The following is a 23,577-nucleotide window of genomic DNA, read 5'->3' on the forward strand; positions in this document are numbered from 1 at the left end:
AAATCAAAATACTCCCTTATTTAAAAGGTTGTTATGAAGTGGAGGGGGTAATTGTTTGGTTTGCTTGCGTGTGTGTGTGTGTGTGTGTGTGTGTGTGTGTTGGCTTCCCTCAAAAGATTTTTTTATTATTCTTAGCTTAATTTTAAGATTCCAAAACTCACAGCATGTCATAATTAAACATCTCCTAGGAAGTGCACAGTCTGATTAGCACATTAACTCAGGCATAAACCAGCCGTGACCATGCTGCCTCCAGGTCTGGATCAGACCAGTCTGGCAAAGAACAGTCATGATGAAAACTCCTACTAAGACATACTAACCTCAACATTGTTTTATCTTCCATCAGTGGAGATCTCCTTTTCCCTGTCAATTCTTATGCAATTTTTTAAATCGTTAATTCTGGTCTGAGAACAATCAACTAGCATCCTATAAATATAAATAAATATAAATAAAAAATGGATCCACTAGTTCTGAAAATCAAATAATTTCACCTTCATTCTCAAAGGTTCCCACCACCAAAAAGCTCAGACGATTAGGGAGAAGTCAGAGATATTTTTTAGGGTTACACACCAATAACTAGAGCCCAAGACTTCCTATCCAATATCAACTCCTGTTTTGGAGAGGGAGAGGAAAAGGACTGCCCATATCCTGATGTCTTTTAATTGGGCTGGTTGGCCAGTTGTTTGCTTAAAACAAAATGATAAGCGCATATGACCATGGAAGTGGAAATATCTTCCCCCACCGTCTACATTTATACTGTCCAAAATGGGTAGCCACTAGTTGCACACAGGTATTATGCATTTGAAATGTGCCTAGGGGGGATCCCTGGGTGGCGCAGCGGTTTGGTGCCTGCCTTTGGCCCAGGGCGCGATCCTGGAGACCCGGGATCGAATCCCGCGTCGGGCTCCCGGTGCATGGAGCCTGCTTCTCCCTCTGCCTGTGTCTCTGCCTCTCTCTCTCTCTGTGACTATCATAAATAAATAAAAATTTAAAAAAAAATTTAAAAAAAAATGAAATGTGCCTAGGCCCACCAAGAAATTGGATTTTTAGGTTTATTAGGTTTTTTTTTTAATTTACTCTTAAAACTGATAGTCCTTTGTGTTATTAGAAAAATTTTAAATATGTTTGGAACAGCTTAGGTATGTGAATTCACTTTTTAATTTATAAAATTTTATGAAGCCAAACATAAGTATTTCAGATGAAAATCTCATGACTGAATTGTGATGTGCACAAGTGTAAAATATATACTATATTTCAAAGAATAGGCAACAGCATAGACTATCTCATTACTATTTTTAAAAATATTGACTACGTATTGAATGCTTCAAACTATTACAATATTTTAGATATACAATTTTAAATAAAATATATTATTAAATTTAATGTCACTGGCTTTTACTTTTTTTAACGTGCTACAGAAAAAATTTGAATTGCATGACTCCTATTACATTTCTGTTGGGCAGCATTGATGATGAGTAACCAGTGGCCTGAGTATCAGAGATGGGCCGGTGAAGTGGTTTAGAAAAATCTGTGTAGCCTGAGGAAAAAGCAGAGAGGCCAGACAGGACTGCAATCACACCCTAGCTCTGACACTGAACAAGTCATCAGCTTCCTCAGCCTACATTTCCCCATGTGTAAAATGGGAAGAATGGTTTCCTAGCTCAAATAAAATATTTGTAAAGTATCTGGCACATCACAGGAATAAACAGTTGAAAGTAGAAAGCAGAGATTTCAAACTACTAAGAATTAACTGCTTCTCAGTGTTTACGCCTTCTTGTAAATGGGCTATAATCTCTGGACCCTTTCTTCCCCTAATACTCCCACGACTCTGTTATTACCTTCCTTTTAAAGATGATTAACAGCAACCTTTATACTCAACATTATCAAAATATTCAACAACTGGAGGTACTGCTTCCATTTGTGTTTTAATGTGGTAGTAAATTCATTTCTGAGAATACCGTCATGATTTTTTTGAATCTAAAATTCACCTTAAAGAGACTTAAAGGGGCACCTAGGGAGTGCAGTCGATTAAGCATCTGCCTCTTGGTTTCGGCACAGGTCAGGATCTCAAGGTCATGAGATGGAGCCCCTTGTGGGGCTCTGGGCTGAGCGCAGAGTCTGCTTGAAATTCTCTCCCTCTCCTTCTATCCCTCTTGCTCATGCTCTCTTTCTCTCCTTCTCTCTCAAATATTTTTTTTTTAATTTTTATTTATTTATGATAGTCACAGAGAGAGAGAGAGAGAGAGAGGCAGAGACACAGGCAGAGGGAGAAGCAGGTTCCATGCACCGGGAGCCCAATGTGGGATTCGATCCCGGGTCTCCAGGATCGCGCCCCGGGCCAAAGGCAGGCGCCAAACCGCTGCGCCACCCAGGGATCCCTAAAATAAATTTCAAAATCTTTAATAAAAGAAGAGAGAGAGAGACTTGTAATATCAAAATACTTATTAAGTCTTTTTCAGGCTTCCTAAAACTCATCACAGCAAGACCTTGTTCTCTTGAGTATTTGGTAGGCTCTAAGATGCTCTATGTAAGACATTAAGTTAATAATAATGAAGCATCATTATTAAACATGTAAAACATGGGAGCCAGCAATATTTATTTTAAAATTAATTATATCTATTGTTATATTCTATATTCTTTGTGATTTGGAAAATGCCTGCAAATTCTTATGAGGTAATACCATAGTCCTCAAAAGATTAGGAAAGATAAGCCTATGACAAATAAAATTAAGTCCTCCTGCACAAAGCAAACAGTAAAACCATAGATAGAGCCTTTTTCACCCAAAAGGAGAGCAATATAGACTGAAAAAATTTCAAAATGATTTAGATAAATTAATGCCTAGAAAATCATCATATAAGTAATTACTGAAAAGTGTAAAGTCTGGAAATCATCTTTCATCTTTCAGCAGGATGGCAAGGAGAAAAATCAAGCCTTCCCCACAGTGACTTTTCCTACAATGCTGACTCCTAACAGGAAGGCTTAAGGGTCAACTCATTCTTATGATCATTCTTATGTTTCTATAAAAACTAATTGACAATGACCTCTCTCTTCTGTTTCTTGCACTTTTTACTCATGGTTTTCCATTTAGTCCTTTTATCATTGTTTTTCTTCATTCATCTGATGAATATTTATTGAACCCTTACTATGTGCCAGCTGGTCTCCAGGCCTCACCATTGAAACTTAGTAGGCTGTCATATTACTCAAACAAAAGCACTAATGCGAGATGGAGATAGAGAGAGGCAAAACATATTTTTTTTTTCATTAGTTGGGTAATATATGTGCATGTGTGTATACTCTTCATTATGTCTGACTTGTCACCAAAATAAATTTGAAGTTATCACACAGCATCCAAGTTCATAAAAATTAACTTGTTGGTTTCTAACATAATTTTAAGTTAAGTTATTATTTTAGCTTATATTATATCATAGAGCTGAAATTCAAAGTTCATTTGTGGTTTCAAATAGTCTATTCTTAGATTGTATATTAATACTAATATCTCCTCATCAAAATTTACCATTGATGGCAAAATTTACCATTTTTGATGGCAAAATTTACTATCATAACTCTTTTGGGTTTTCTCCAAAGTATTCAGATAGTTACATAATAGTTCAGATATCTCCTACTGAAAAATCTTGTGTTTACTAATTCACACCTAAGGGGGACTTTCTAGGAGAAAAAAATTAAAAAGACAGGTTGTTTATTAAATTATAAATATTTACTTGTTCAATTCTCCATTAGATTGTAAGCAATCTGAAGGTAGGGGTAAGGGCTCACTTTCTATGTGCCCATCTGAAAAGCATGGGTTTCATGACAGTTTGCTAGACGATTAAATGGAAGGTTGGTTGGATGAAAAAGAGAAATAAATATTGGGATTTAAGATTTACCAATAAAATGAGAAGTACCCGGGTGGCTCGGTCAGTTGAGCACCTGACTCTTGATTCCAGCTCAGGCCAGGATCTCAAGGTTATGGGATAGAGCCCAACACCAGACTAGCACTCAGCACAGAGTATGCTTGTGATTCTCTCTCTCTCTCTCTGCCGCTGCCCCTCCCCGCTGTGCTCTCTCTCTCTCTCTCTCTCTAAAATAATATTTTTTTAAAAAGTTACCAATAAAATGAGTTTAATTTTTGAGACTATTTTTCAACCCTTTAGTTAAAAATACCTGTGTTAGGTGATGATGTGTCCTCGTAGGTTCATCGATTTTAGCATATGCATTATACTGTTAGGAGATGTTGGTAATGGGGGAGGCTATGCACGTGTGGGGGTAGGGGAAATCTCTGTACCTTACTCTCAATTTTACTGTGCCTTAAACAGCTCTAAAAAATAAGTTTTTAAAAAATAGGTGTTAAACTTTAAAAATATCAACGTATGACTAATAATGTACTTTACTGTATAAAACAAAATATTGGTTAATTAATTCAGCCTCAACTTATTGCAGTCTTAGCAATGTGCCAAGCACTACTTTCAGAGCTGAGGTTTAAAGATAAATAAGATCTGTAACTGTAAAGTAGGAAATGGAGGGCTGGTACCGCCGAATTCATGGGAACGAATCATGATTTTAAATAATGATTAAACCATGGAAAAGAAAATCCATGGAATAATGCATTTCTTACTCAGAATGTGATCTCTTCCCCAATGAAAACGAATGACAAAATCTACTTTTTCAGATGCCTTGAAATTTTTCAATGTTTTACACTTTTTGCTTGTTGCTTAGAAAATGCTACCTCCTAACACAAAGTAAGATGTCCTCGGTGCCTCTGTCTTTTGTTGAAGAGTCCAGTAGGAAGGGAATGGAAAGAATGAGATCAGAAATGTCATGGAATAGAGAAGAGAAAAAATATCAACACGAGATAAACTGGAGCAAAGTTCTGCACAATATCATTCTCATATTAGATCAGAACACTGGAACCAATTATTAGATCAACCAGGAACCTAGGGTAAGAAGCTGAGAAATGCCTAGAAATGAATAACTGCATTAGACACATACTTTGCGAGGACTGTCGGTTAAAGGAAACAGTGCAGAAATCCTCTGAATAAGCTTATGAGCAGGCTGAAGTCTTGATCAGTGAAAACTAACAGCCTGTCATTGGCTGGTCCTGCTCCTGAAGCAGATCCTTCAAGGCTCTTGGCAGCTGGCAAGATGCAGCAACTTCTCTCAGCACTACCGGCCTGGTCTGGCAGGTTCATTCCTTTGACTTTGGCAGATAGTATCTCTGGTTCTTTAAAAGCGTCAATCATGTTAACCCAGACCAGTGTAAACGACAGACAAGAAAACCTGACCACTGGGGAATGGCAAACCTTTCTGAAGTGAACAAAGTTTAACAAATGGAAGAACTGACCAAGCCTTGTAGCAATGTCTGCCCACCTTAAACCCATTCTAAGAGGTTGCTCAAGTCCCACTTACCCCTAACATCTGGTGGAGGTAGTGATACTCTGGCCCTTGGTTATACAGCAGGAAGGCCTTCCAGAAAAGCAAAACATTCAGGGAGAGCCAGATAAACTAAATCATACAGAGAGAGAGAAAACAAAAATTAAAAATAAACATTATCTGATGAATGGGAACCTCAAGTGCATTCGTCAGACACAGTACTTTCAGCGGAAGCTGGATTAGGACTCGCAGAAAGCATTTTCAATTAACCAGCAAGCTGAAAAGCCACTCAGGGGAAAGCAAATCTGACCTTACTCAGTCCCTGCACCTGAGATCTAGCATCTGGGTGGCAAAGAGGTCTCCTAAGGGATCTGCAGGTGTCCCCTGCAGTACATGGGACTAAGGAAGGAGTCCGGGCATCGCGCGTCCCTACAATGCAACAGCAAAACAGAAGCAATTCGGGAAAAGAGCAAAGGGGTGGGGTGGGGGTGGGGAGGGATGTTTAAAGGGTTAAGAAAAAGTCGTGTTCACTACAAGTGATCACCTCTCCCTTCCTCCACGTCCGCTCTCCCAGGGCAGTGCAGGAGAGTTCCCAGGCATTTGGAGCGGGGATGGGGCGGGGGGGGGGGGGGGGGGGAGGCACGTTATTGTCTCCAGGTAGGAACAGCGGAAAGTTTTTGTTAGTTTGAGAATGTCCGAATCAGAGGCAAAGCTTCTTCCAGCTTCCCACCCGCGCACGCTCGGAGGATGAATCAGGGTGGCTGCGCAGAGACGAACCGCAGGGAGAGCCTCGCCCGCCATCCTACCAGGCAGAGGTGTTTAACCCCTTCGTTGGCCAGCCAGCTCCTCCAGGACAGGGCCATGCCGCCGGCCCCGCGCTGCGCTCTCCGCGGCCCGCCCGAGAAGGAGCGGCGGCGGCCGGGCGGCGGCTGCAGTGGTGCGGCCTGCGGGGGAGGGGCGGGGGAGGGGCGGGGGAGGGGCGGGGGCAAGGCCCGGGTGGGAGCGCGGGGGCGGGCGCCGAGCGGCCGGGCGGGGTGTGCGGCGCGCGGGGGTCTGCGCCGCGGCCCCGGCGGCCCCCGCCCGGCGCTCGGAGCGCGCTCCCCGCCCGCCGCCCCGCCCCGCCCCGCCCCGCCCGCGAGTCCGCCCTCCGCGCGCGCCCCTTTGTCTGCGGGCGAGCGGGTCGCGGAGGCTGAGCCGCTCCGAGGTCCCGGCCGGAGCAGACCCGCCCCCCCCCCCCCCCCCCCGGGCCGCGCCGCGCCCGCGTCCACTCGCACACACCTGGATCTCGGGCACCGGTCGTTCGCCCCCAAAACGTTCAACTCAGAGGCTCCGTAAGGACATTGGAGCCGGAAATAGCCTTTCGTGTGGGAGCGTCCGCCTCCTCCCGCCCCCCTCGGCTCCCCACCCCGCCCCTACGGACGCCTCCTCGCACCCTGCCCTGCGGCCCCCCCACCTGCCTCCCTCGGCCCCTGCCCTCACCCCGTGTCCAAGCAAAGCCATTGGAGAAAACCTGCATTAAAAAGAGCCCAGCGGTTTGATGGTTAAAGCTGACGTAATTCCCAGGGGGCTTTATAGGGAAGCTCAGATTCCCTCGGTTTAGAAAAGTGCGTCCTATTACCTAGTATCGGTCTGTTTAGCAATGGGAATCCTCTCAAGCCTGCACCAGAGGCCTGGGGAGCGGTGAGAAGAGTCTGGGCTGGACACAGGCCACCGACCCTACACCAGGGAGTATCAGTGTGAGGAAAGGGGGGGGGATCGTTCATAAAGAAGAATGTCTGATGCATAAAGTAAGTGTGCAGCAAAAGTTTATGAAGTCAGGGATTCTCCAAACTTTAACAACCAACAAGTGGCAGAAAAGGGTAACCTAATCTCGTGGCTTTCAAGCCTTTTTTTTTTTTTTTTTTAAACAGTTCCATTTTACAACACGTGCCATAACATGTAATTGAAACTAAAATGTCATAAATTCTTCTCTTACTACAGCAAGGTACTTACTGCAGTTAATTTCATGAAATGATTAATGACAGTAACCCTCAGTTCAAAACTTAAATTAATCCACGTCAGGGGTACGGTACATTTCCTGCAGTCCACTTTCTAGCAGCCTGTCATTTCTCTGAGATAAAGGACTATCCTGTTTCGTGCATGATCAAACCCTGAAAACTGCTTTAAATCTTTCTGGGGTTAAAAAGGATACTACTTATAAATAACACCCTGTTTTTCATATTGCCGGTAAGATACCTAGAGGACACAAAAAAAGACCACGCAGAGAACCCAAGGAGGGTCACTGCTAGGAAAGGTCAAATTCTGGGACACACTGATACTTCTCTCAAATTACACCTTTAAGTAACCATCTGAGAGCTCTAAGTTCAATAGGTGGGAGGTAAAAAGGATCCAGCAAAATGGTTTGGTTTTTGCCACGATTTGACAGGAATGAAGCAATGGAAGAAGAGTAAAATAAAAGACACTTTTTTTTTCTTGACCTAATTGATCTAGTTCTTTTTTTACCCCCAGTTTTATTAAGAATTTGTTGACACACATCGTATAAGTTCAAGGCACGCAATATGATGGTTTGATTCACATGTATTGTGAAATGATTACCACAACAGGATCAGCTAACATCTATCTTCTTATATAGATAAAGTAGAAAGGGGGAAAAAATATTGGGATGAGAACTCATGATTTATTCTCTTAACTCCTATATATAATAAAGCAGTTTTAGCTATGGTCATCATATTGTACTATATCTCTAGTATTTATCTTATCACTGAAGTTTGTGCCTTTGACCACCTTCCTTCAATACTCCCTCCCCAATATCCTCTACCTCCGATAACCATAAGTCTGTGCTCTATTTCTGTGAGTTGTTTTTTGTTTGTTTGTTTTTGTGAGAAGTTTTATTTCTCTTATAGTAATAACAGTATTTGTCTTTCTTTGTCTGACTTATTTCATGTAACATAATGCCTTCAGGTTCCATCCACATTGTCACAAATGGTAGTATTCCCTCATTTTTTATGGCTGACTAATATTCCATTGTATATAGATATACACCACAACTTCTTGTCCATTCATCCATCAGTGCACACTTAGGTTATATCCATGTTTTGGTTAGTGTAAATAATGTTGCTCTGAGCATGGGGGTGCAGATATTTTTTCCAGTTAGTGTTTTAATTTTTTTTTAAGATTTTATTTATTTATTTATGAGAGAGACAGAGAGAGAGAGGCAGAGGGAGAAGCAGGCTCCATGCAGGGAGCCTGACATCGGACTCGATCCCAGGACCACCCTGGGATCATGACCTGGGCCGAAGGCGGCGCTAAACCGCTGAGCCACCTAGGATCCCCAGTGTTCTAATTTTCATTTTCATTTTCTTTGGACATATTTCCAAAAGTGAAATTGATGGATCATACACTTAAAGTCCTATGTTTAATTTTTTTTGAGACTCCTCTATACATTTTCCACAATTGCTATACCCATTTACAATCCCACCAACAGTGCACAAAGGTTCCCTTTTCTCCACATCCATGCCTTGTCTTGTCTTTTGTTGATGGCCATTCTAATAGGCATGGGATCAATGTTTCATTGTGATTTTAATTTGCATTTCCCTAATGACCAGTGATGTTGAGCGTCTTTTTATATACCTGTTGGTCTCTCATATATCTTCTTTGGAGAAAGATCTATTCAAGTCCTTTGCCCATGTTTTAATTTTTTGGGATTTTGTTTTGGTCTTGTTTTTAGTTTTTGCTATTGAGTTGTATGAGTTCTTTATATATTTTTTATATTAACCCTTTATCTGATGTATGGTTTGCAAATATTTGTTCCTACTCTATAAGTTGTCTTTTCACTTTGTTGATGGTCAAAGTTTGTTGTTGTTGTTGTTGTTGTTTTTAAGTTCAGCTACCTCTAGGGAAAAAAAAAGACAAAAATAATGGACCAAGCTCTTACTATGTACCTACTACTTGTCAGCCATTGTCCTTGGTACTTCTTATACAAAGTCTCACTTAATGCATTTTATAGCTCTCCTGGTGAAAGTCAGCGCCCCTACTTTAGAAATAGAGAATCTGAAACTGAAAGAGATTAAACTCACCTGAGAGGGAGGGGGAAATGGGTAGATGTTAGTTAAAGGGTACAAACTTTCACTTACATGATGAATAAGTTCTGGAGATGGAATACACAGCACAATGATTATAGTTAGCAATATTGTAAACTTTTTTTTTATTATTACTTATTTATGATAGTCACAGAGAGAGAGAGAGAGGCAGCAACATAGGCAGAGGGAGAAGCAGGCTCCATGCACCGGGAGCCCAATGTGGGATTCGATCCCGGCTCTCCAGGATCGCGCCCTGGGCCAAAGGCAGGCGCCGAACCGTTGCGCCACCCAGGGATCCCCAGCAATATTGTAATATATACTTGTAACTGTCAAAGAGAATAGATCTTAAACGTTCTCACCACAAAAAAAAAAAAAAAGGATAACTACATGAGGTGATGGAGGTATTAGCTAAGCCACAATGGTGGTCATTTCACAATAGCTAAGTATCAAATTAACATATTCACCAAATCAATGTAATCAACACTTTAAGCTTACACAGTGTTATATGTCAATTATATCTCAATAAAGCTGGAAAATATTATGTTAGCTGGAAGAATAAGAACATTACAATAAACATTTTAAAAATCCAAAAAAGAAGAGAAACTTGCTTGAGATAGCAAAACAGGATTTGCTTTCAGTTCCAACAACCCATAATCAGGTACTTCTGTAAAGTCCTTTTGTAGAATGATAGAATGCTATACAAATGTTGATTATTACATTGATCTTGTGGGAGTTCTGTAAAAGAGGCCTATCTAACTGTGTATGTTGCCTTACAGGGAAATAATGCCGCAAACTATCTATCCTCAGGGGACAGAGCTATTGCACTGTTATGCAGGAACTCTCATTAATGAGGTTCTTTTCAACATTATTTTCTCTAGGCCAGATTGTTTAATGCAATAGTTACTGTTTTTATCAAGATAGGAAAGACTGTACTTGAATGAGGAGAGTTCTGTAGCTATATCAGTATTCCAAAAATCATAATGAAAAAACAAATCACGGTTTTGCCAAGAAAAGACTTCACAGGAAAAAAAAATCAAATGACAAATACCTTTGCTCTTGGCTTAAATAATAGTAAAATAGTAGTGACCATGCTATGCTGATTATAACTTGTTTGGCATCTGGCGATGTTTTTGATCTTTATTTGTGACTTAATAAACACTAAGGTAGACAGTGTCAGAATATGAAATCCATTGGGAAAAAGTTGATCAAAGTTTACCCCTTTGACCTAGTTTATTACTCTCTCCTTTGTGTGTCAGCTCAGAGGCATGCCTTTGACATGAAATTTTTTCTAGCTCCCCTCTCCTGTGGGCTCATACAGACTTACCCTGTAGTCTATGTACTCTTCATCATGTTCATAATACTCTGTACATAAGATCATTACTGCATTTTCCATATTAATTTGTGTGTGTCTAACTCTCCTCATCAACCTCCTCAAGGACAAGGATCCTGTCTTATTAATTTTTATTCCACGACTCAGGACAAAGATTAAAACATACAGAGTGAATAGTAGGTAAGTATATTATCCTTGTTTCTGTACCTGTCTCAAACTCCAGTTTCTCAAGTGTAACTTTGGTAATATAAGAGAAGTTTCTGCTCAGCTTGATAATTAACTACCAGTAAGGACAAATAGGTCAAGAACTCTTTGATCTAGGTGCCACCTACACCACAGATCATAGGATATGCAGTTGAGACAAGTGGGCACCTAAATTAGTTTCCTGGGGCGGCAGTATAACAAGTTATCGCAAATTTAGTGGCTTAAAACAATAGAAACTTATTTTCCCGCAGTTCTGGGAACCAGAAGTCTGAAATCAGACCATTAGTTCAGAATCAAGGTGTTGACAGGGCCGCACTCCCTCCTGAGATTATAAGAGAAAAGTTGTTCCTTGCCTCTTCCCCATTCTGGTCATTCCAATTTCTGCCTCCAGGGTCACTTCTCCTCTTCTGTCTGTGTATGTCAACTCACTCTTTGCCTCTCCCTTCTAAGGACACCTGTGATGGTATTTAGGGGGTGCCCATCCCCATCCAAAATATTCTCCCCATGTCAAGATCCTTAACTTAATCACATCTGTATACCTCCCCCCACCCCATCCCCCAAAGGAACATTTACAGATTCCTGGGATTAGAACCTGATATATTTGGGTGGTCATCTTTTGCCCTGCTACCATACCAAAATTAACTTAATTGGTATTAATTTTATTTCCCTGGTTGGCTATGCCAGCCTTAGAGTAGGATTTTTGAGGAAATTCACCTTATAAAATGAAAGTTAAGACTCCTGCTTAGCAAGAAACCAAGAAGTCAGGAACCATGCACGTTTGTGACTTGATTGGATTTACTATTTATGTTATCTTGTATCTGATTATCAGGACTGATAATTGTTAAACTCAAGATTAAAAGAGACCATATGGTGTTTTTTTATGAACAAAAGAGGAAAATAAGAAAACTGTCCTAGGATGGGGTGTTACTGGCAGAGTGGACAGAGAATCCTAGAGATGTGAGTAACTGACATTAAAGAGAAAGCAAACTACAGTGTAAGCCTTATTTTCAAAAAAAAAAAAAAAAAAAAAAAAAAAGAAGCATCTTTGAGGGCATAAGAACCCCTCCAGCTTCTTCACTATTTCTCAAGGAACTGACCTAGCTGTGTGAGTGCAGAGTAGACATTCCAAAATAACTGAATCAGATGATGGTCTACACTTGTTTTTGTATAGAAATGACAATGAGTCACTGTCTGGAACTTGTCCCCAGACTTGTGAATTTCTCACTGGTTTCCTGAGGGGCTCTTCCTTGCCAAGGGTCTCAGGGACATAGTTTTCATTGAATAAAACTGAATAATAGTAAGTTTTTGTTTAGAATTGCCCTACATACAACACTTTTCCAAACTTCTGGATTTCACAGACCAACAAAATTTCAAACAGAAAAAAAAGAAAAAGTGAAACCAACACAGACTATCTAAATTTTCCTGCAAAGAAGGATAACTTCTAAAATGAAAAATGAGCAAAAATACCATACACTTCCATTTTCATTTAAAAAACTTCATTTCTTTCTAAAAGAAATAATAATTGTAAGAAATTTTGAATACCTTTAGCTTCCACAGAAATTTGTTATATTCTCTCTCTCTTCCCCTCTCTCTCCTGATTATTTTTCATTATTTGAGTCTCAAATTTCTTCTATGAGATGGGTGGAGACATTCTTATCATCACCCCCATTTTATCCATGAGGGTATGAAGGCACAGGAACAGTAACTAACTTGCCCAAAGTCACTCTTAGGTTTCTGGACTCAATTCCAATGTGTGTGGAGAATGGGAAGGAGGGGAATTCCCCCACCCACCCACCCACCACATCAACAAGCAATTCTCCAGCTGCATGTCCTGCAATTCAACTCAATTCTGACACTACCTATCCAGAGAGCATCAGATTCCACAGCTTAGGACTCAGGCCTACAAGATTGCCCCACCCTGTCCCCTATGTCAGATGCCAGTCTCACCCCCAGGTTGTTACCTGTACTTCTGACTAACTGGCTGTAAATCAGAGGCTCCCACCACCTTCTTTCCTCAGGTTCAATTAGTTAGCTAAAGCAGCTGACAGAACTCAGAGAACTTACTAGATCACCAGTTTATAATAAAATGAAATAACTCAGGGACAGTCAAATGGAAGCGATGCATAGGGAACAGTGTGGGGAAAAGATGGGCTCCCATGCCCCCTGTAGGCACACCACTTTCCTAGCACCCCCCACATATTCACCAATCCAGAAACTCTGAACTCTGTCCTTCTGAGTTTTTATGCCATCCTCATTACATACACATGATGGATTGACCCAATCACCATGACTGGCCACTGGTGATCCGTTCAACCTGTAGCACCTCTCCTCTCCTCTGGGGGCAGGGGCTGGGGGGCTAAGAGGAGATCAGACTGAAAAGTGCCAACCTTCCAACCACGTGGTTGGTTCCTCAGACAAGCAGCCCTCATCCTTAGGTACTTTCCAAAAGTCTCCTCATTAATATAACAAAGGACACCTTTATCTCACCCCTCCCTCTCTTAGGAGAGGGTTTTAGAAGCTCTGTGCCAGAAATGAGAACCAAGACGAAACATATATTTCTTGTCATAAATCACAATAGCACAATCACCAAGGCATAAAGCAGTAGATTCCCAGAAGCCAATACCCCTGCTCCTTCCTCAACATCATGTTGGCATTTCTCAACTAAGGCTTCCATGAGTTTTGAGTTAATTCTTCAGACTCCAAATGGAGCTATGGCTGGCAACCTCCCCCCCACCCATCATCTGAGGTATAGAGGGATTTACCAGTGGGCTTTTATACTCCTAAGATGGTACACTTTCTCAAAAGACTGTATAGTCTATTGGTTATGATACTATTTGTCCTTTTTATCCAGGACAAATTTATGGGATTTCCTATATACAGCCATTAACGAAATAATTCCCGGATGTTTGTGTTATTTTATTGTTCTTAAAGTTTTAAATAGAAGTGTCCCGGGGAGGGGGGCGAAAAGATATCCTTAACACCTGCTTCCATGTTTCTGGTTACATCCTCAAACAGCTTTGATATATTGAGGAAATAAGATTGGATTTCTTTCCTTGTCTCATGTCACTTTCTGAACATATCATAAAAATCTTAAGTCATAACTATTAGAATCTATGTTAAATGATATGCACGTCAGAGTCATAAAAACATCAGAATAGGGGAACACCTGAGTAGCTCAGTGGTTGAACATCTGCCGTCGGCTCAGGGCATGATCCCAGGGTCCTGGGATCGAGTCCTGCATCGGGCTCCTCATAGGGAGCCTGCTTCTCCCTCTGCCTGTGTCTCTGCCTCTCTCTCTGTGTCTCTCATGAATAAATAAATAAAACCTTACAAAAAAAAACAACAACAACATCAGAATAGGGAAAGGCTTTGGAGAGCATCATCACTTCCACTTTTTAAGTGGAAGCTAAAACCCTTCCTCAGCCATGTGTGTTCACAAACATGCTTCAATATCACTGAGCCTTTGTACAACCTGAAAGCCTATATTTATATATTAATTCATGAGCTTACTTGATTCATTTCCATCTCTGTTCTAAAATGTGAACTCCCCAAAGGTAAGTTCATGTCTGTTTTTGTTCATTCTTATCTTCCGGAGCCAAGTACAGGGCTTAGAATGTGAATAAGTGCTCAGTAATTATTTCGAGTTAAAGAAGTGAATGCCAGATGATTTCCCAACTTCTACAATAATATTTACACACTGATTTTTCCACTGACATGGTCTTCTATACTTCTTTAGTTCTCTTCCCCAAATAGATTTTGTTTTCTCCCATCTTTATCCATGTGTGCTCGCTATTCTTACTTCCGGGCACATAGTGGTACTAGTGGTACTATGGTACTCACTTAGTCTCCAAGCTCATAACAAGTGTTCTTTCCTCTTACGGCCCAAATGGATTCTTCCCAGCTGGATCAGAAACCTCTTCTATGTGAGTCTGTGTCTACCGTCTACTATGTCTATTTTCTCTGAGCAGTTTGCAAACTGCATTTGTTGGTGCATTTTCTAGATTGTTCCTTCAACTGTGAGCACATTGAAGACAGAAAAGTTTTCTTCATTATTTAAATCCTGGAAAAATATTGAATGAATGAATTGAATGAGAACCTAGCATGCAATGACAGTTGAGCTTATTTTCAAAATGAAAAATCAGAACTCACCAATCCTATTCTAATTTTCCAAAGTGTAGCAAAGGCTAAAGTTAGAATTCATGGAAAATAAGTTCAGAAACATAAAAGAAAGGAAATAGACTTCTCCTTGTCTACCTCCTCCTCAACAGTTTTTCATGGTATTTAACCTTCAGGCAAACTTTTTGTCCTACTCTCCCAAAATTTGAGACTGAAAATTTTCAAGTATTGTTTTTATTTTCATTCTCACATACCGACTGACCTATACTGATGTAGCAACTTAAATGTCTGTATGTACTTATGCAATTATGTGTAGCCTAGGTGATCTTGAAAAAATATTGTATGGGATCAAATGTCTTGACAAATACAGAACGATCTTACAACTTTGAGTTCCCGCTTCATATTGTACAATCAAAACTTTTGGTGAAGAGGAAAGTTTTGCATTCTTTCTTCCTTTTTTCATTTTCTTCAAGTCCATCAAGTCTTTATTTGGAGACTTTAGAATCCGATTCTGACCACTGGTGGCAGCACCATGCCTCCCCCAGTCTTTCAAATTCTTAGTTCAAATTTACATATGGTAAGACATTATACTGTGATGTAATTATTTGCTACCCAATTGTCCATATCAGTGGGGTTTCACTGAAGTGGCAGAGTTTGAGAATCTTCCACTAACACCCTCTTCTTCATTTTAGTAATAAATCACCCTAAGTTTCAGCTGAATCATAGCTGCCCAGCTAGCTATTACATACCCTCACCTCTCTTGCAGTCAGGAGTAGGCACTATGTTTCTACAAATGCCATGTGAGCAGAAGGGATGTGTACATCCCTATTACAAAGGAAGTTGCTTGCACTCCACTTTTTTTTCTATCCTTTCACACAGGCTGGAAATATGCTTCGAACATGAAGGTAAAGACAATAAATGGTAATCAAGAAATAAGATATTAAGAATCTGGATAACCCCATGGGTGAGTTATAGCTACCCTCCCTCATTGAACTCACGTCTTGATTGTTGTAAGAGAAAGAAATAAGGGGACACCTGGGTGGCTCAGTGGTTAAGCATCTGCCTTTGACTCAGAGCGTGATCCCGGGATCCAGGATCGAGTCCCACGTCGGGCTCCCTGTGAGGAGCCTGCTTCTCCCTATGCCTATGTCTGCTTCCCTCTCTCTGTCTCTTATGAATAAATAAAATAAAATCTTTAAAAAAAGAGAGAAAGAAATAAAAATTATGTTTGATTTCAGGTTCTATATTTTAGCTTATACCTGCTTAGCTTGTACTCTATTATTTTAGAAACTGGCCCCTGGAAATGGAATACCATCATTGTAAAAATTAAAATATATGACATTTGTTTAGCAAATTGTATAGCAGGTAGAGAAAACCATGCTCAGGTTAAAGAGAGGTGCCCCTAGTTATGCTGTTTGGAAATACATGCTAAGTTAGAAACAGACCACATTGCTACCAACTTTATAGCTTTGGGGAATCAAGTAAAAAAAAAAAATTTCATATTTTTGGTGTATGTTGGCTGCTACTTGGAATTTTTAGCAAAGTGCTGCAAGAGACATGAGATAAAGTTAGACAAAAATGACCCATTTGCATAAAGAGATAGAAGGGAATGTAGCTCTACTAATGTAGAGCCTGTCTGTAAATGCAATTGAATGGATTAAAATGCCATTAATTGAGGCCCTAGAGGACTGGAAAAGTCAGGTGCTTCTATTTCCCAAAGAACGTGATATAACACTCAGAGTCAGCCCAGGGGCAAAGATCAATTTAAGATTACCGGCTTCCCAGCCAACTTCCTAAGACTTCAGTTTCAGATGACATTAAGGTAGCTGATATTAAGTTAAGGAGAAGAGAGATGAACAGTGTAGAAAAGAGAATAAATTAAAGATGAATGAATATAGGCTTTATGGAAATTTATCCAAAAGAGATCTTCGAATGTGGCTATTCCACATGGAACTGACTATAAGCAAATAGACAAGAATCCTAAGATTTTGAGGGAATTTGTTACCAAATAAATCACAAGTCTGGTGTACCAGAGCCTCTGATTGTTAAATGTCTAACGCAATATTCAGTCCCCGGAAGCTGCATGGAGTAGAACACACAATTCTTGACGACAGGGAAAAACCTTCTGAACATAGGTAACAAAAGCCACAGGGAATAATGAACGAGGGAGATACTTCAGGTCAAGGTGGACCAAGAAATTTACCCCACCAGTAGGAAGCTTTCACAATTCATGCCCGGAAGAATTTAATATTCACCATGGTCTGAAAACCACTGTGAGCTTTCCATTCTTTACATTTCTCAAGGGGTGTTTTATCTTTCTTTCTTTTTTGAATTAAAAAATAATTTTCTGGTAAAATATAATATAAAATTAACCCTTTTAAGTATGCAGTTGAGTGGCATTAATTACATTCACATTATTGTACAAGCATCCCCAACCATCCACCTCCAGAACTTTTTCACCTTCCCAAACCTAAATTCTGAACCAATTAAACAATTACTCCCCATCCCACTTCTACCATCCTGCTTTCTTACTTTCTTTATGAATTTGACTATTCTAGATATTTCATGTAAGTAGAATCATACAATATTAGTTCTTTTTGTGTGACTGGCTTATTTCACTCAATATAATGTCTTCAATGTTCATCCATGTTGTATAATGTCATAATTTTGTTTCTTTTTTTAAAAGATTTATTTATTGAGAGAGAGGGAGAGAGAGCATGACTAGGGGGTGAGGGTCAGAGGAAGAGGGTGAAGCAGACTCCCTGCTGAGCAGTAAGCTCAATGTGGGGCCCAATCCCAGGACAACAGGATCAGGACCTGAGACACCTGACTGAGCCACCCGGGTGCCCCCAGAATTTTGTATCTTTTTTATGGTTGAATAATATTCCATTGTATATATTCTTAAGTGGAAATTCCCAGAGCCAATGTGTCCTTCTCAGGATACCACAACTGGTGTAATGCCCTTTTCCGACTCTACCATTGTGTATTGGAATAGGGAAAGACTTACAACTCATGTTTAGTTGATGGGTTACCAGATCAGAAGAGCCACTTTCAGACCTAATAAAGAGAACTGTTCATCGCTGGTCCTGGATTTTCAGCTGCATTGAATAGGATTACTGGATAGGATTTTAGACAGCTCCCTTATGAAAAGTTTGAGTACATTTATGAGGAAAGAAGAGGATGTGTAGATACCTAGGTGGCTAGAAGGGAAAACTGCCAGAGACTGCTAAGTGTCCTATATTCGTTCTGCCCTAACCTACTGATAATAGAACCCTTAGACCTTATCCAAGCATAGAACCTCCCAGCAAGAAATTGCATTTCCTAACCTACCTTTAAGGTAAGAGAGAGATGACTAAGTTCTGGACAACTAGATGTTAGTAGAAGTAATATGTTAAACCTTCTAGTCATGTCCATTGCATAGGAAATTGCTTACATTTCACTTCCTCTCCTTTTCCCCTTTTTTTTTTTTTTTTAAATTTTTTTTAAATTTTTTATTTATTTATGATAGTCATAGAGAGAGAGAGAGAGGCAGAGACACAGGCAGAGGGAGAAGCAGGCTCCATGTACCGGGAGCCTGATGTGGGATTCGATCCCGGGTCTCCAGGATCGCGCCCTGGGCCAAAGGCAGGCGCCAAACCGCTGCGCCACCCAAGGATCCCCTCCTTTTCCCCTTTTATAGAACTGGAACAAAGATGGGCCAAGGAACTATTTTTCACCATGAGGACCACACTCTAAGAGATGGTTGAGCAACACAATAGGAGAAATTGTGTCCCTGAATGATCCCTTGGAGCAAAATCCCTGCTAGCCAAGATTGAACAAATTCCTGCATTAGAGAGAGAAAAACTTACCATCTTGATGAATTTACTGATTCTTTGGAGTTTTTAATCTTACAGTAGCTTAGTCTATACCCTATGTGTTATAATTAGATTATAAAAATATAGATTGATCATGAAGGAATATTTCTGATATTTAGAAACAGAAGCATAACATTCTAAATATTTTCACTATATCTTAAATTATTGATAAGTAAGGGACTGTATCTTAATCTTCATATTCCTAGCATTTATCCTATTGTCTGACATTGTCATCAATGCATATTTCTTTCACTAATTAATCAAATAATTCACATGACCCTAGCAAAGTAAGAATGGCTGTGTGATTCAAATAGCCTTTTAAATGAACATTAATCTGTCTCTTTTATCTATTAATTGCAATTGTTTCCCTAATGTCTAGCCTTGTGCCTTCTCACCAAGGATTGAATTGAATTACTACTCATCATATCTGTCCTATCTGAATGAAAAATGCCCTTGATCCCCATTTATTTGTCCTAGAAAATTCTAATCATTTATTTTAACAGCAAATTTAGAACAACAGAAGATGAAATATTTATTAAGTGTGGAGATGTACTTGTTAGCAGAAGATTTAAGACTTCCTTTTCGTATTTTGATAGTCCCACAGCCAAATATTCAGTGGCAAGTTCCATACTACGGTATTCCAAAATATTATGAGGTCACACAGAAATAAGTCCTCAGATAACCTCTTCTACACAAACAAGTTAAATAAGAAAAGCATCCAGTTCTATTTGTGATAATTATCTGAGTAGCAGTACTCATTAATATGGTCTCTAAAAGAATAAATAAAAAATGTATGTGGTGAACACAGGAATAATATAACTGGGCCACACAATTTTCAACACAATGGAAGGAAAAACTGCTAGTCATTTTCCTGTTGAGTATCAAATTTCATTTCCTCCTTCAATCTCATTAGTACTTGGTATGGTATTGTTTTCGTCGTAAGTGAAAAGTCAGACTGTGAAATTGAAAATACTATGCTAGGGAGGAATTCTTATATACTGGACAGAGCAATGAATTTGGAGTTAGAAGTCCTGAGGGCCACTGAATCTTGGCTCTACCATTAAATATTTTTCTTTTACTTTGGACAAGTAATCTAACCTTTCTAAGCTTCAAATTCTCAATTTATGAGATTAGTAGGATGGATTAAATGATTACTAAGGTATTTTCTGGTTGTAGAGTTTTATGATTCTGTAAATTTCCCAATCCATCCCATAACACTAAAACTCATCTAACATATGGTTGTTGAGTACTGCACTTTGTGTTGGGCACCATATTATATCCAAGTTGAAGATAAATGACCGAGATAGGCATAATCTTTGTCCCTCTGGAGTTTACAGTCAAGTGGAAAGACAGCATAATAACACTAAACAATTAATTGTATTTATGAGAAATGCCACCAGAAAGGTAGACAATGATACAAGATATAAAACAAACAAAGCTCTGCTAGTCTAGGGTGCTAGGGCATCTTCTTTGATTAAGAAATGTTTAAGCTAAGGCTTGAAGCAGAGGAGAAGTCCAGATAGGGGAAAAGGGATGAGCTATCTTCCTGTGGTGGAAGAGAGTTTCTGGCCCAATAAAGTTGCTGAAACCAAGCTAATGTTGCTGGAGAACACAGAGTGAGGGAGACAGTCGTACAAAATCAGACAGGACAGGTAGGCAAGGCCAGTTCTTTTGGAATCTTAAACACAAACATTTTGGATTTTGTATGAAGATATATGGAAAGAGATAGGAGGGTTTTTAGTGAGGATGCAACATGATTTTGCCTTTAAAACATTACTCTCCCCAGAGAAATACCATAGGTAGCAATTATAGCTATGAGGAAACCAGATCAGAGGCTATTGTAGCAGATACATGAAAGATGACAGTGATTTTAATAGGGTTCTTATAGTTAAGATGGAAATAAGTGGTTTTGATATATTAGAAGGTAGGATCTACCAAAATTGTGGTTAATTTGGACCTTAGTTGAAGAAGTCTGAAATTTCAAGGGTCATTCTATACGCTCAGGTTTCAACTGCTAGTAGATATGGATAACACATACATACCAAGCTGTATTACATCCGTCTTTGGAGAAGGGGGCAAAGATTTCAACTTGAAATAATGAGTTGAGTTGCCCATGAAAACATCCAAGGAAAATATTGAGTAGACCTGTTTCCAAAGGTCTAAATTTTCATAGAGATATTTGGGATATACAATGTATATTATTTTATATATATTATTAGGACAGGAACTGTTAACATGTATATGATATTTTAAATGATGAGGGTGGATTGAGTTGAGAAGGAAGAGCAGATAAGAAGAGAAGAGAGAGAAAAGAAATGGGAAAAGGTCCAGAACAAAGCACTGAGGATATTCAACATCTAACACTCACATCAAAGAGGAAGAAAAGCCAAGAAAACTGATAAGAGATCAGAGAAGCAGCCGAGGTTGTTGGGGATGCAGGTCAACAGAACACAGCATGGGGGCACTTGACAGGATGAGCACTGGGTGTTATGCTATATGTTGGCAAATTGAACTCCAATAAAAAAATATACAAAAAAAAAAAAAAGAAGTCAAGATAAGATGATACTTTTAGCAATAGACTATGATTGACTACATAGAAAGCTGCTGAGAAGCCAAATAAAGTGAGGACTTAAAGTAGCTACTAATATAATTGACACAGGAGTCAATGGGGACCTTAGTAGAAGTGGTTTTGATTGACCAAAGGTGAGTGGCCTGAGAAATTAATAGGAGATGAGAAATGGAGATTGGTACTTTTCCAGCTGTTTGGCTATGAATGGAAGAAAAAAATAGACCTTAGCTGAAAAAGGTGAGAAAAATCCAGGCAGTTTTTTTGTTGTTGTTGTTGTTGTTTGTTTTTTGTTTTTTTTGTTTTTAAATGATGAGAGAATGTGTTTGTTGATGTAGGGACGCCTGGGTACCTTAGTGGTTGAACGTCTGCCTTCAGCTCAGGGCATGATCGTGGAGTCCCGGGATCGAGTCCCACATCAGGCTTCCTGCATGGAGCCTGCTTCTCCCTCTGCCTATGTCTCTGCCTTTTTCAGTGTCTCTCGTGAATAAATAAATAAAATCTTAAAAAAAAAAAAGTTGATGTAAAAGATCCAATAAAGAAGTAGATAATAATAATAATGATAATAATAATAATAAGAAGAAGAAGAGGAGGAGGAGAAGAAGAAGAAGAAGAAAATAAAAATAATAATAATGGGACTAGTTGATAGGAAATGTTCTTAAAAAGGTAGAAGAGAATGAGATCTGTAACACAGGCAGATTTAGTTGGAGGGAGGACATATCCTTTAACAAAAAGGAAGGAGAAAAAAATAATAATAAAGCCACAGGAAGATTTATAAATTTGGAGCAAGAAGTCGAAGTGGTCCCCCTATGATGGCTTCCATTTTTTTTCTGCAAATTAGAAGTTTTATCTTTTGAAACTGCTAGATGTGTGGCAAAAGATCAGAAGTTTGAAGAGAATGGAGAAGGTTTAAAGTAGCAGTTTTAGAAAGTAGGAAAGATAGCCAGGAGAAACACAGGAATACTGCCAGGCCCTGCTGAGACAGTTAAAACAAGCAGTCATGAATCATAGAACAACTCTGCTTCATTGTGCCATCGTGTTTAAGTTAATTCCATGAACATGGAGCTAGAACCCCAGAGAGAAGCTTGTATGTAGTCAACTGTGGATACTTGGCTGGACAAAAGGACAAGAACATGGACAGTTTCAAAATTCTGCAGTAGCAGACTACCAAACGTGTGCTAGATGTACAAGAAGTGAGGAAGAGGAGGCTGATGGGTAAAGAGATGGGACAATTAACTGGATGCCATAGAATTCTGAATGGCAGAAGTTTAATGTAAATCATTTGAAAGCGGATCTCTAAAACAAAGGAGGTTGTGGTCAGAAGATTATAAAATTCGAGCTTTTTTAAGTGGAGCAATCCTGAGTAGTATAAATACCCAGTATGTGGCCAAAGTAAGGGTCAGTGGCAACGAAGGAGAGTAGAATGTCTCTGGATGTGAGAAGAGTCTTCTGTCTCTACCCTTGCCTCAGTCTCTCCTGTCTTTAAATAAAAGTTTAACAGAAGTTGAAGAGCTTATTTTGAAGTGATGCCAAATCATCCCTGAAGGACCATTTGTCTAGGGTCAGCACTGCCTGAGCTGGAGGGAACAGGAAACCATCTGCTAGGAGGACTGACAGTTGTTCAGGGAATACTTTCTGAGGAGGTGACACCTGAGCTGAGTCTTACATGATACATACTAGTTAGCAGGATAAAAGAGAGGTGTGAGGAAAGGTTCCAGATTAAAAAACAAAACAAAACAAAAAAAACAAAAAAAAAACACAAGCATTTGAGAGTACTTTTTTTTATTTTTTAAAAGATTTTATTTATGTATTTGAGAGAGAGAGCATAAGCAGAGGGGAGAGGCAGAGGCAGAGGGAGAGAGAAAGCCCCAAGTGGGACTTGGTTCAGGACCCTGGGATCATGACCTCAGCTGAAGGCAGACACTTAACCTACATAGCCACCCACGCACCTAATGTGAGAGAGATTTAAATCAATTTATTCATAAATTGTTTCATCAAAGAAAGCTCTGCACTATCCACCTTGAAGACACAAAGATGTTTCAGAAGAGTTCTCAAATGAGGAAT

At 39.6% G+C, this 23,577-nt stretch overlaps 1 protein-coding gene and 1 long non-coding RNA gene across 6 annotated transcripts in view; one reads left to right on the forward strand and one right to left on the reverse strand.

Annotated features, from left to right (window-relative positions):
- The window catches only part of NOX4 (NADPH oxidase 4), a 165,338-nt gene extending 158,651 nt beyond the window's left edge, over nt 1–6,687 (reverse strand). For 3 of the 5 annotated variants that reach the window (XM_041730487.1, XM_041730486.1, XM_041730485.1), the window contains exons 1-2: nt 6,171–6,328; nt 5,401–5,496 (exon numbers count right to left, since the gene is read on the reverse strand). In XM_041730487.1, coding sequence (XP_041586421.1) covers nt 5,401–5,496; nt 6,171–6,227 — 153 coding nt within the window. In that variant the 5' untranslated portion in view covers nt 6,228–6,328. Of the gene's footprint in view, nt 1–5,400; nt 5,497–6,170; nt 6,329–6,642 lie in introns of those variants that run through there. The other 2 variants (XM_041730488.1, XM_041730489.1) reach the window with 2 other exon arrangements.
- Nucleotides 6,688–6,994: 307 nt separating this feature from the next.
- LOC121476007 lies at nt 6,995–11,925 on the forward strand. The gene is made up of 3 exons (XR_005983861.1): nt 6,995–7,151; nt 10,880–10,953; nt 11,807–11,925. It is a non-coding gene; the product is annotated as an uncharacterized LOC121476007 (long non-coding RNA).
- Nucleotides 11,926–23,577: the final 11,652 nt, after the last annotated feature.

This window comes from Vulpes lagopus, chromosome 15 (assembly GCF_018345385.1).
Source record: "Vulpes lagopus strain Blue_001 chromosome 15, ASM1834538v1, whole genome shotgun sequence".
NCBI classification, from domain to species: Eukaryota; Metazoa; Chordata; class Mammalia; order Carnivora; family Canidae; genus Vulpes; species Vulpes lagopus.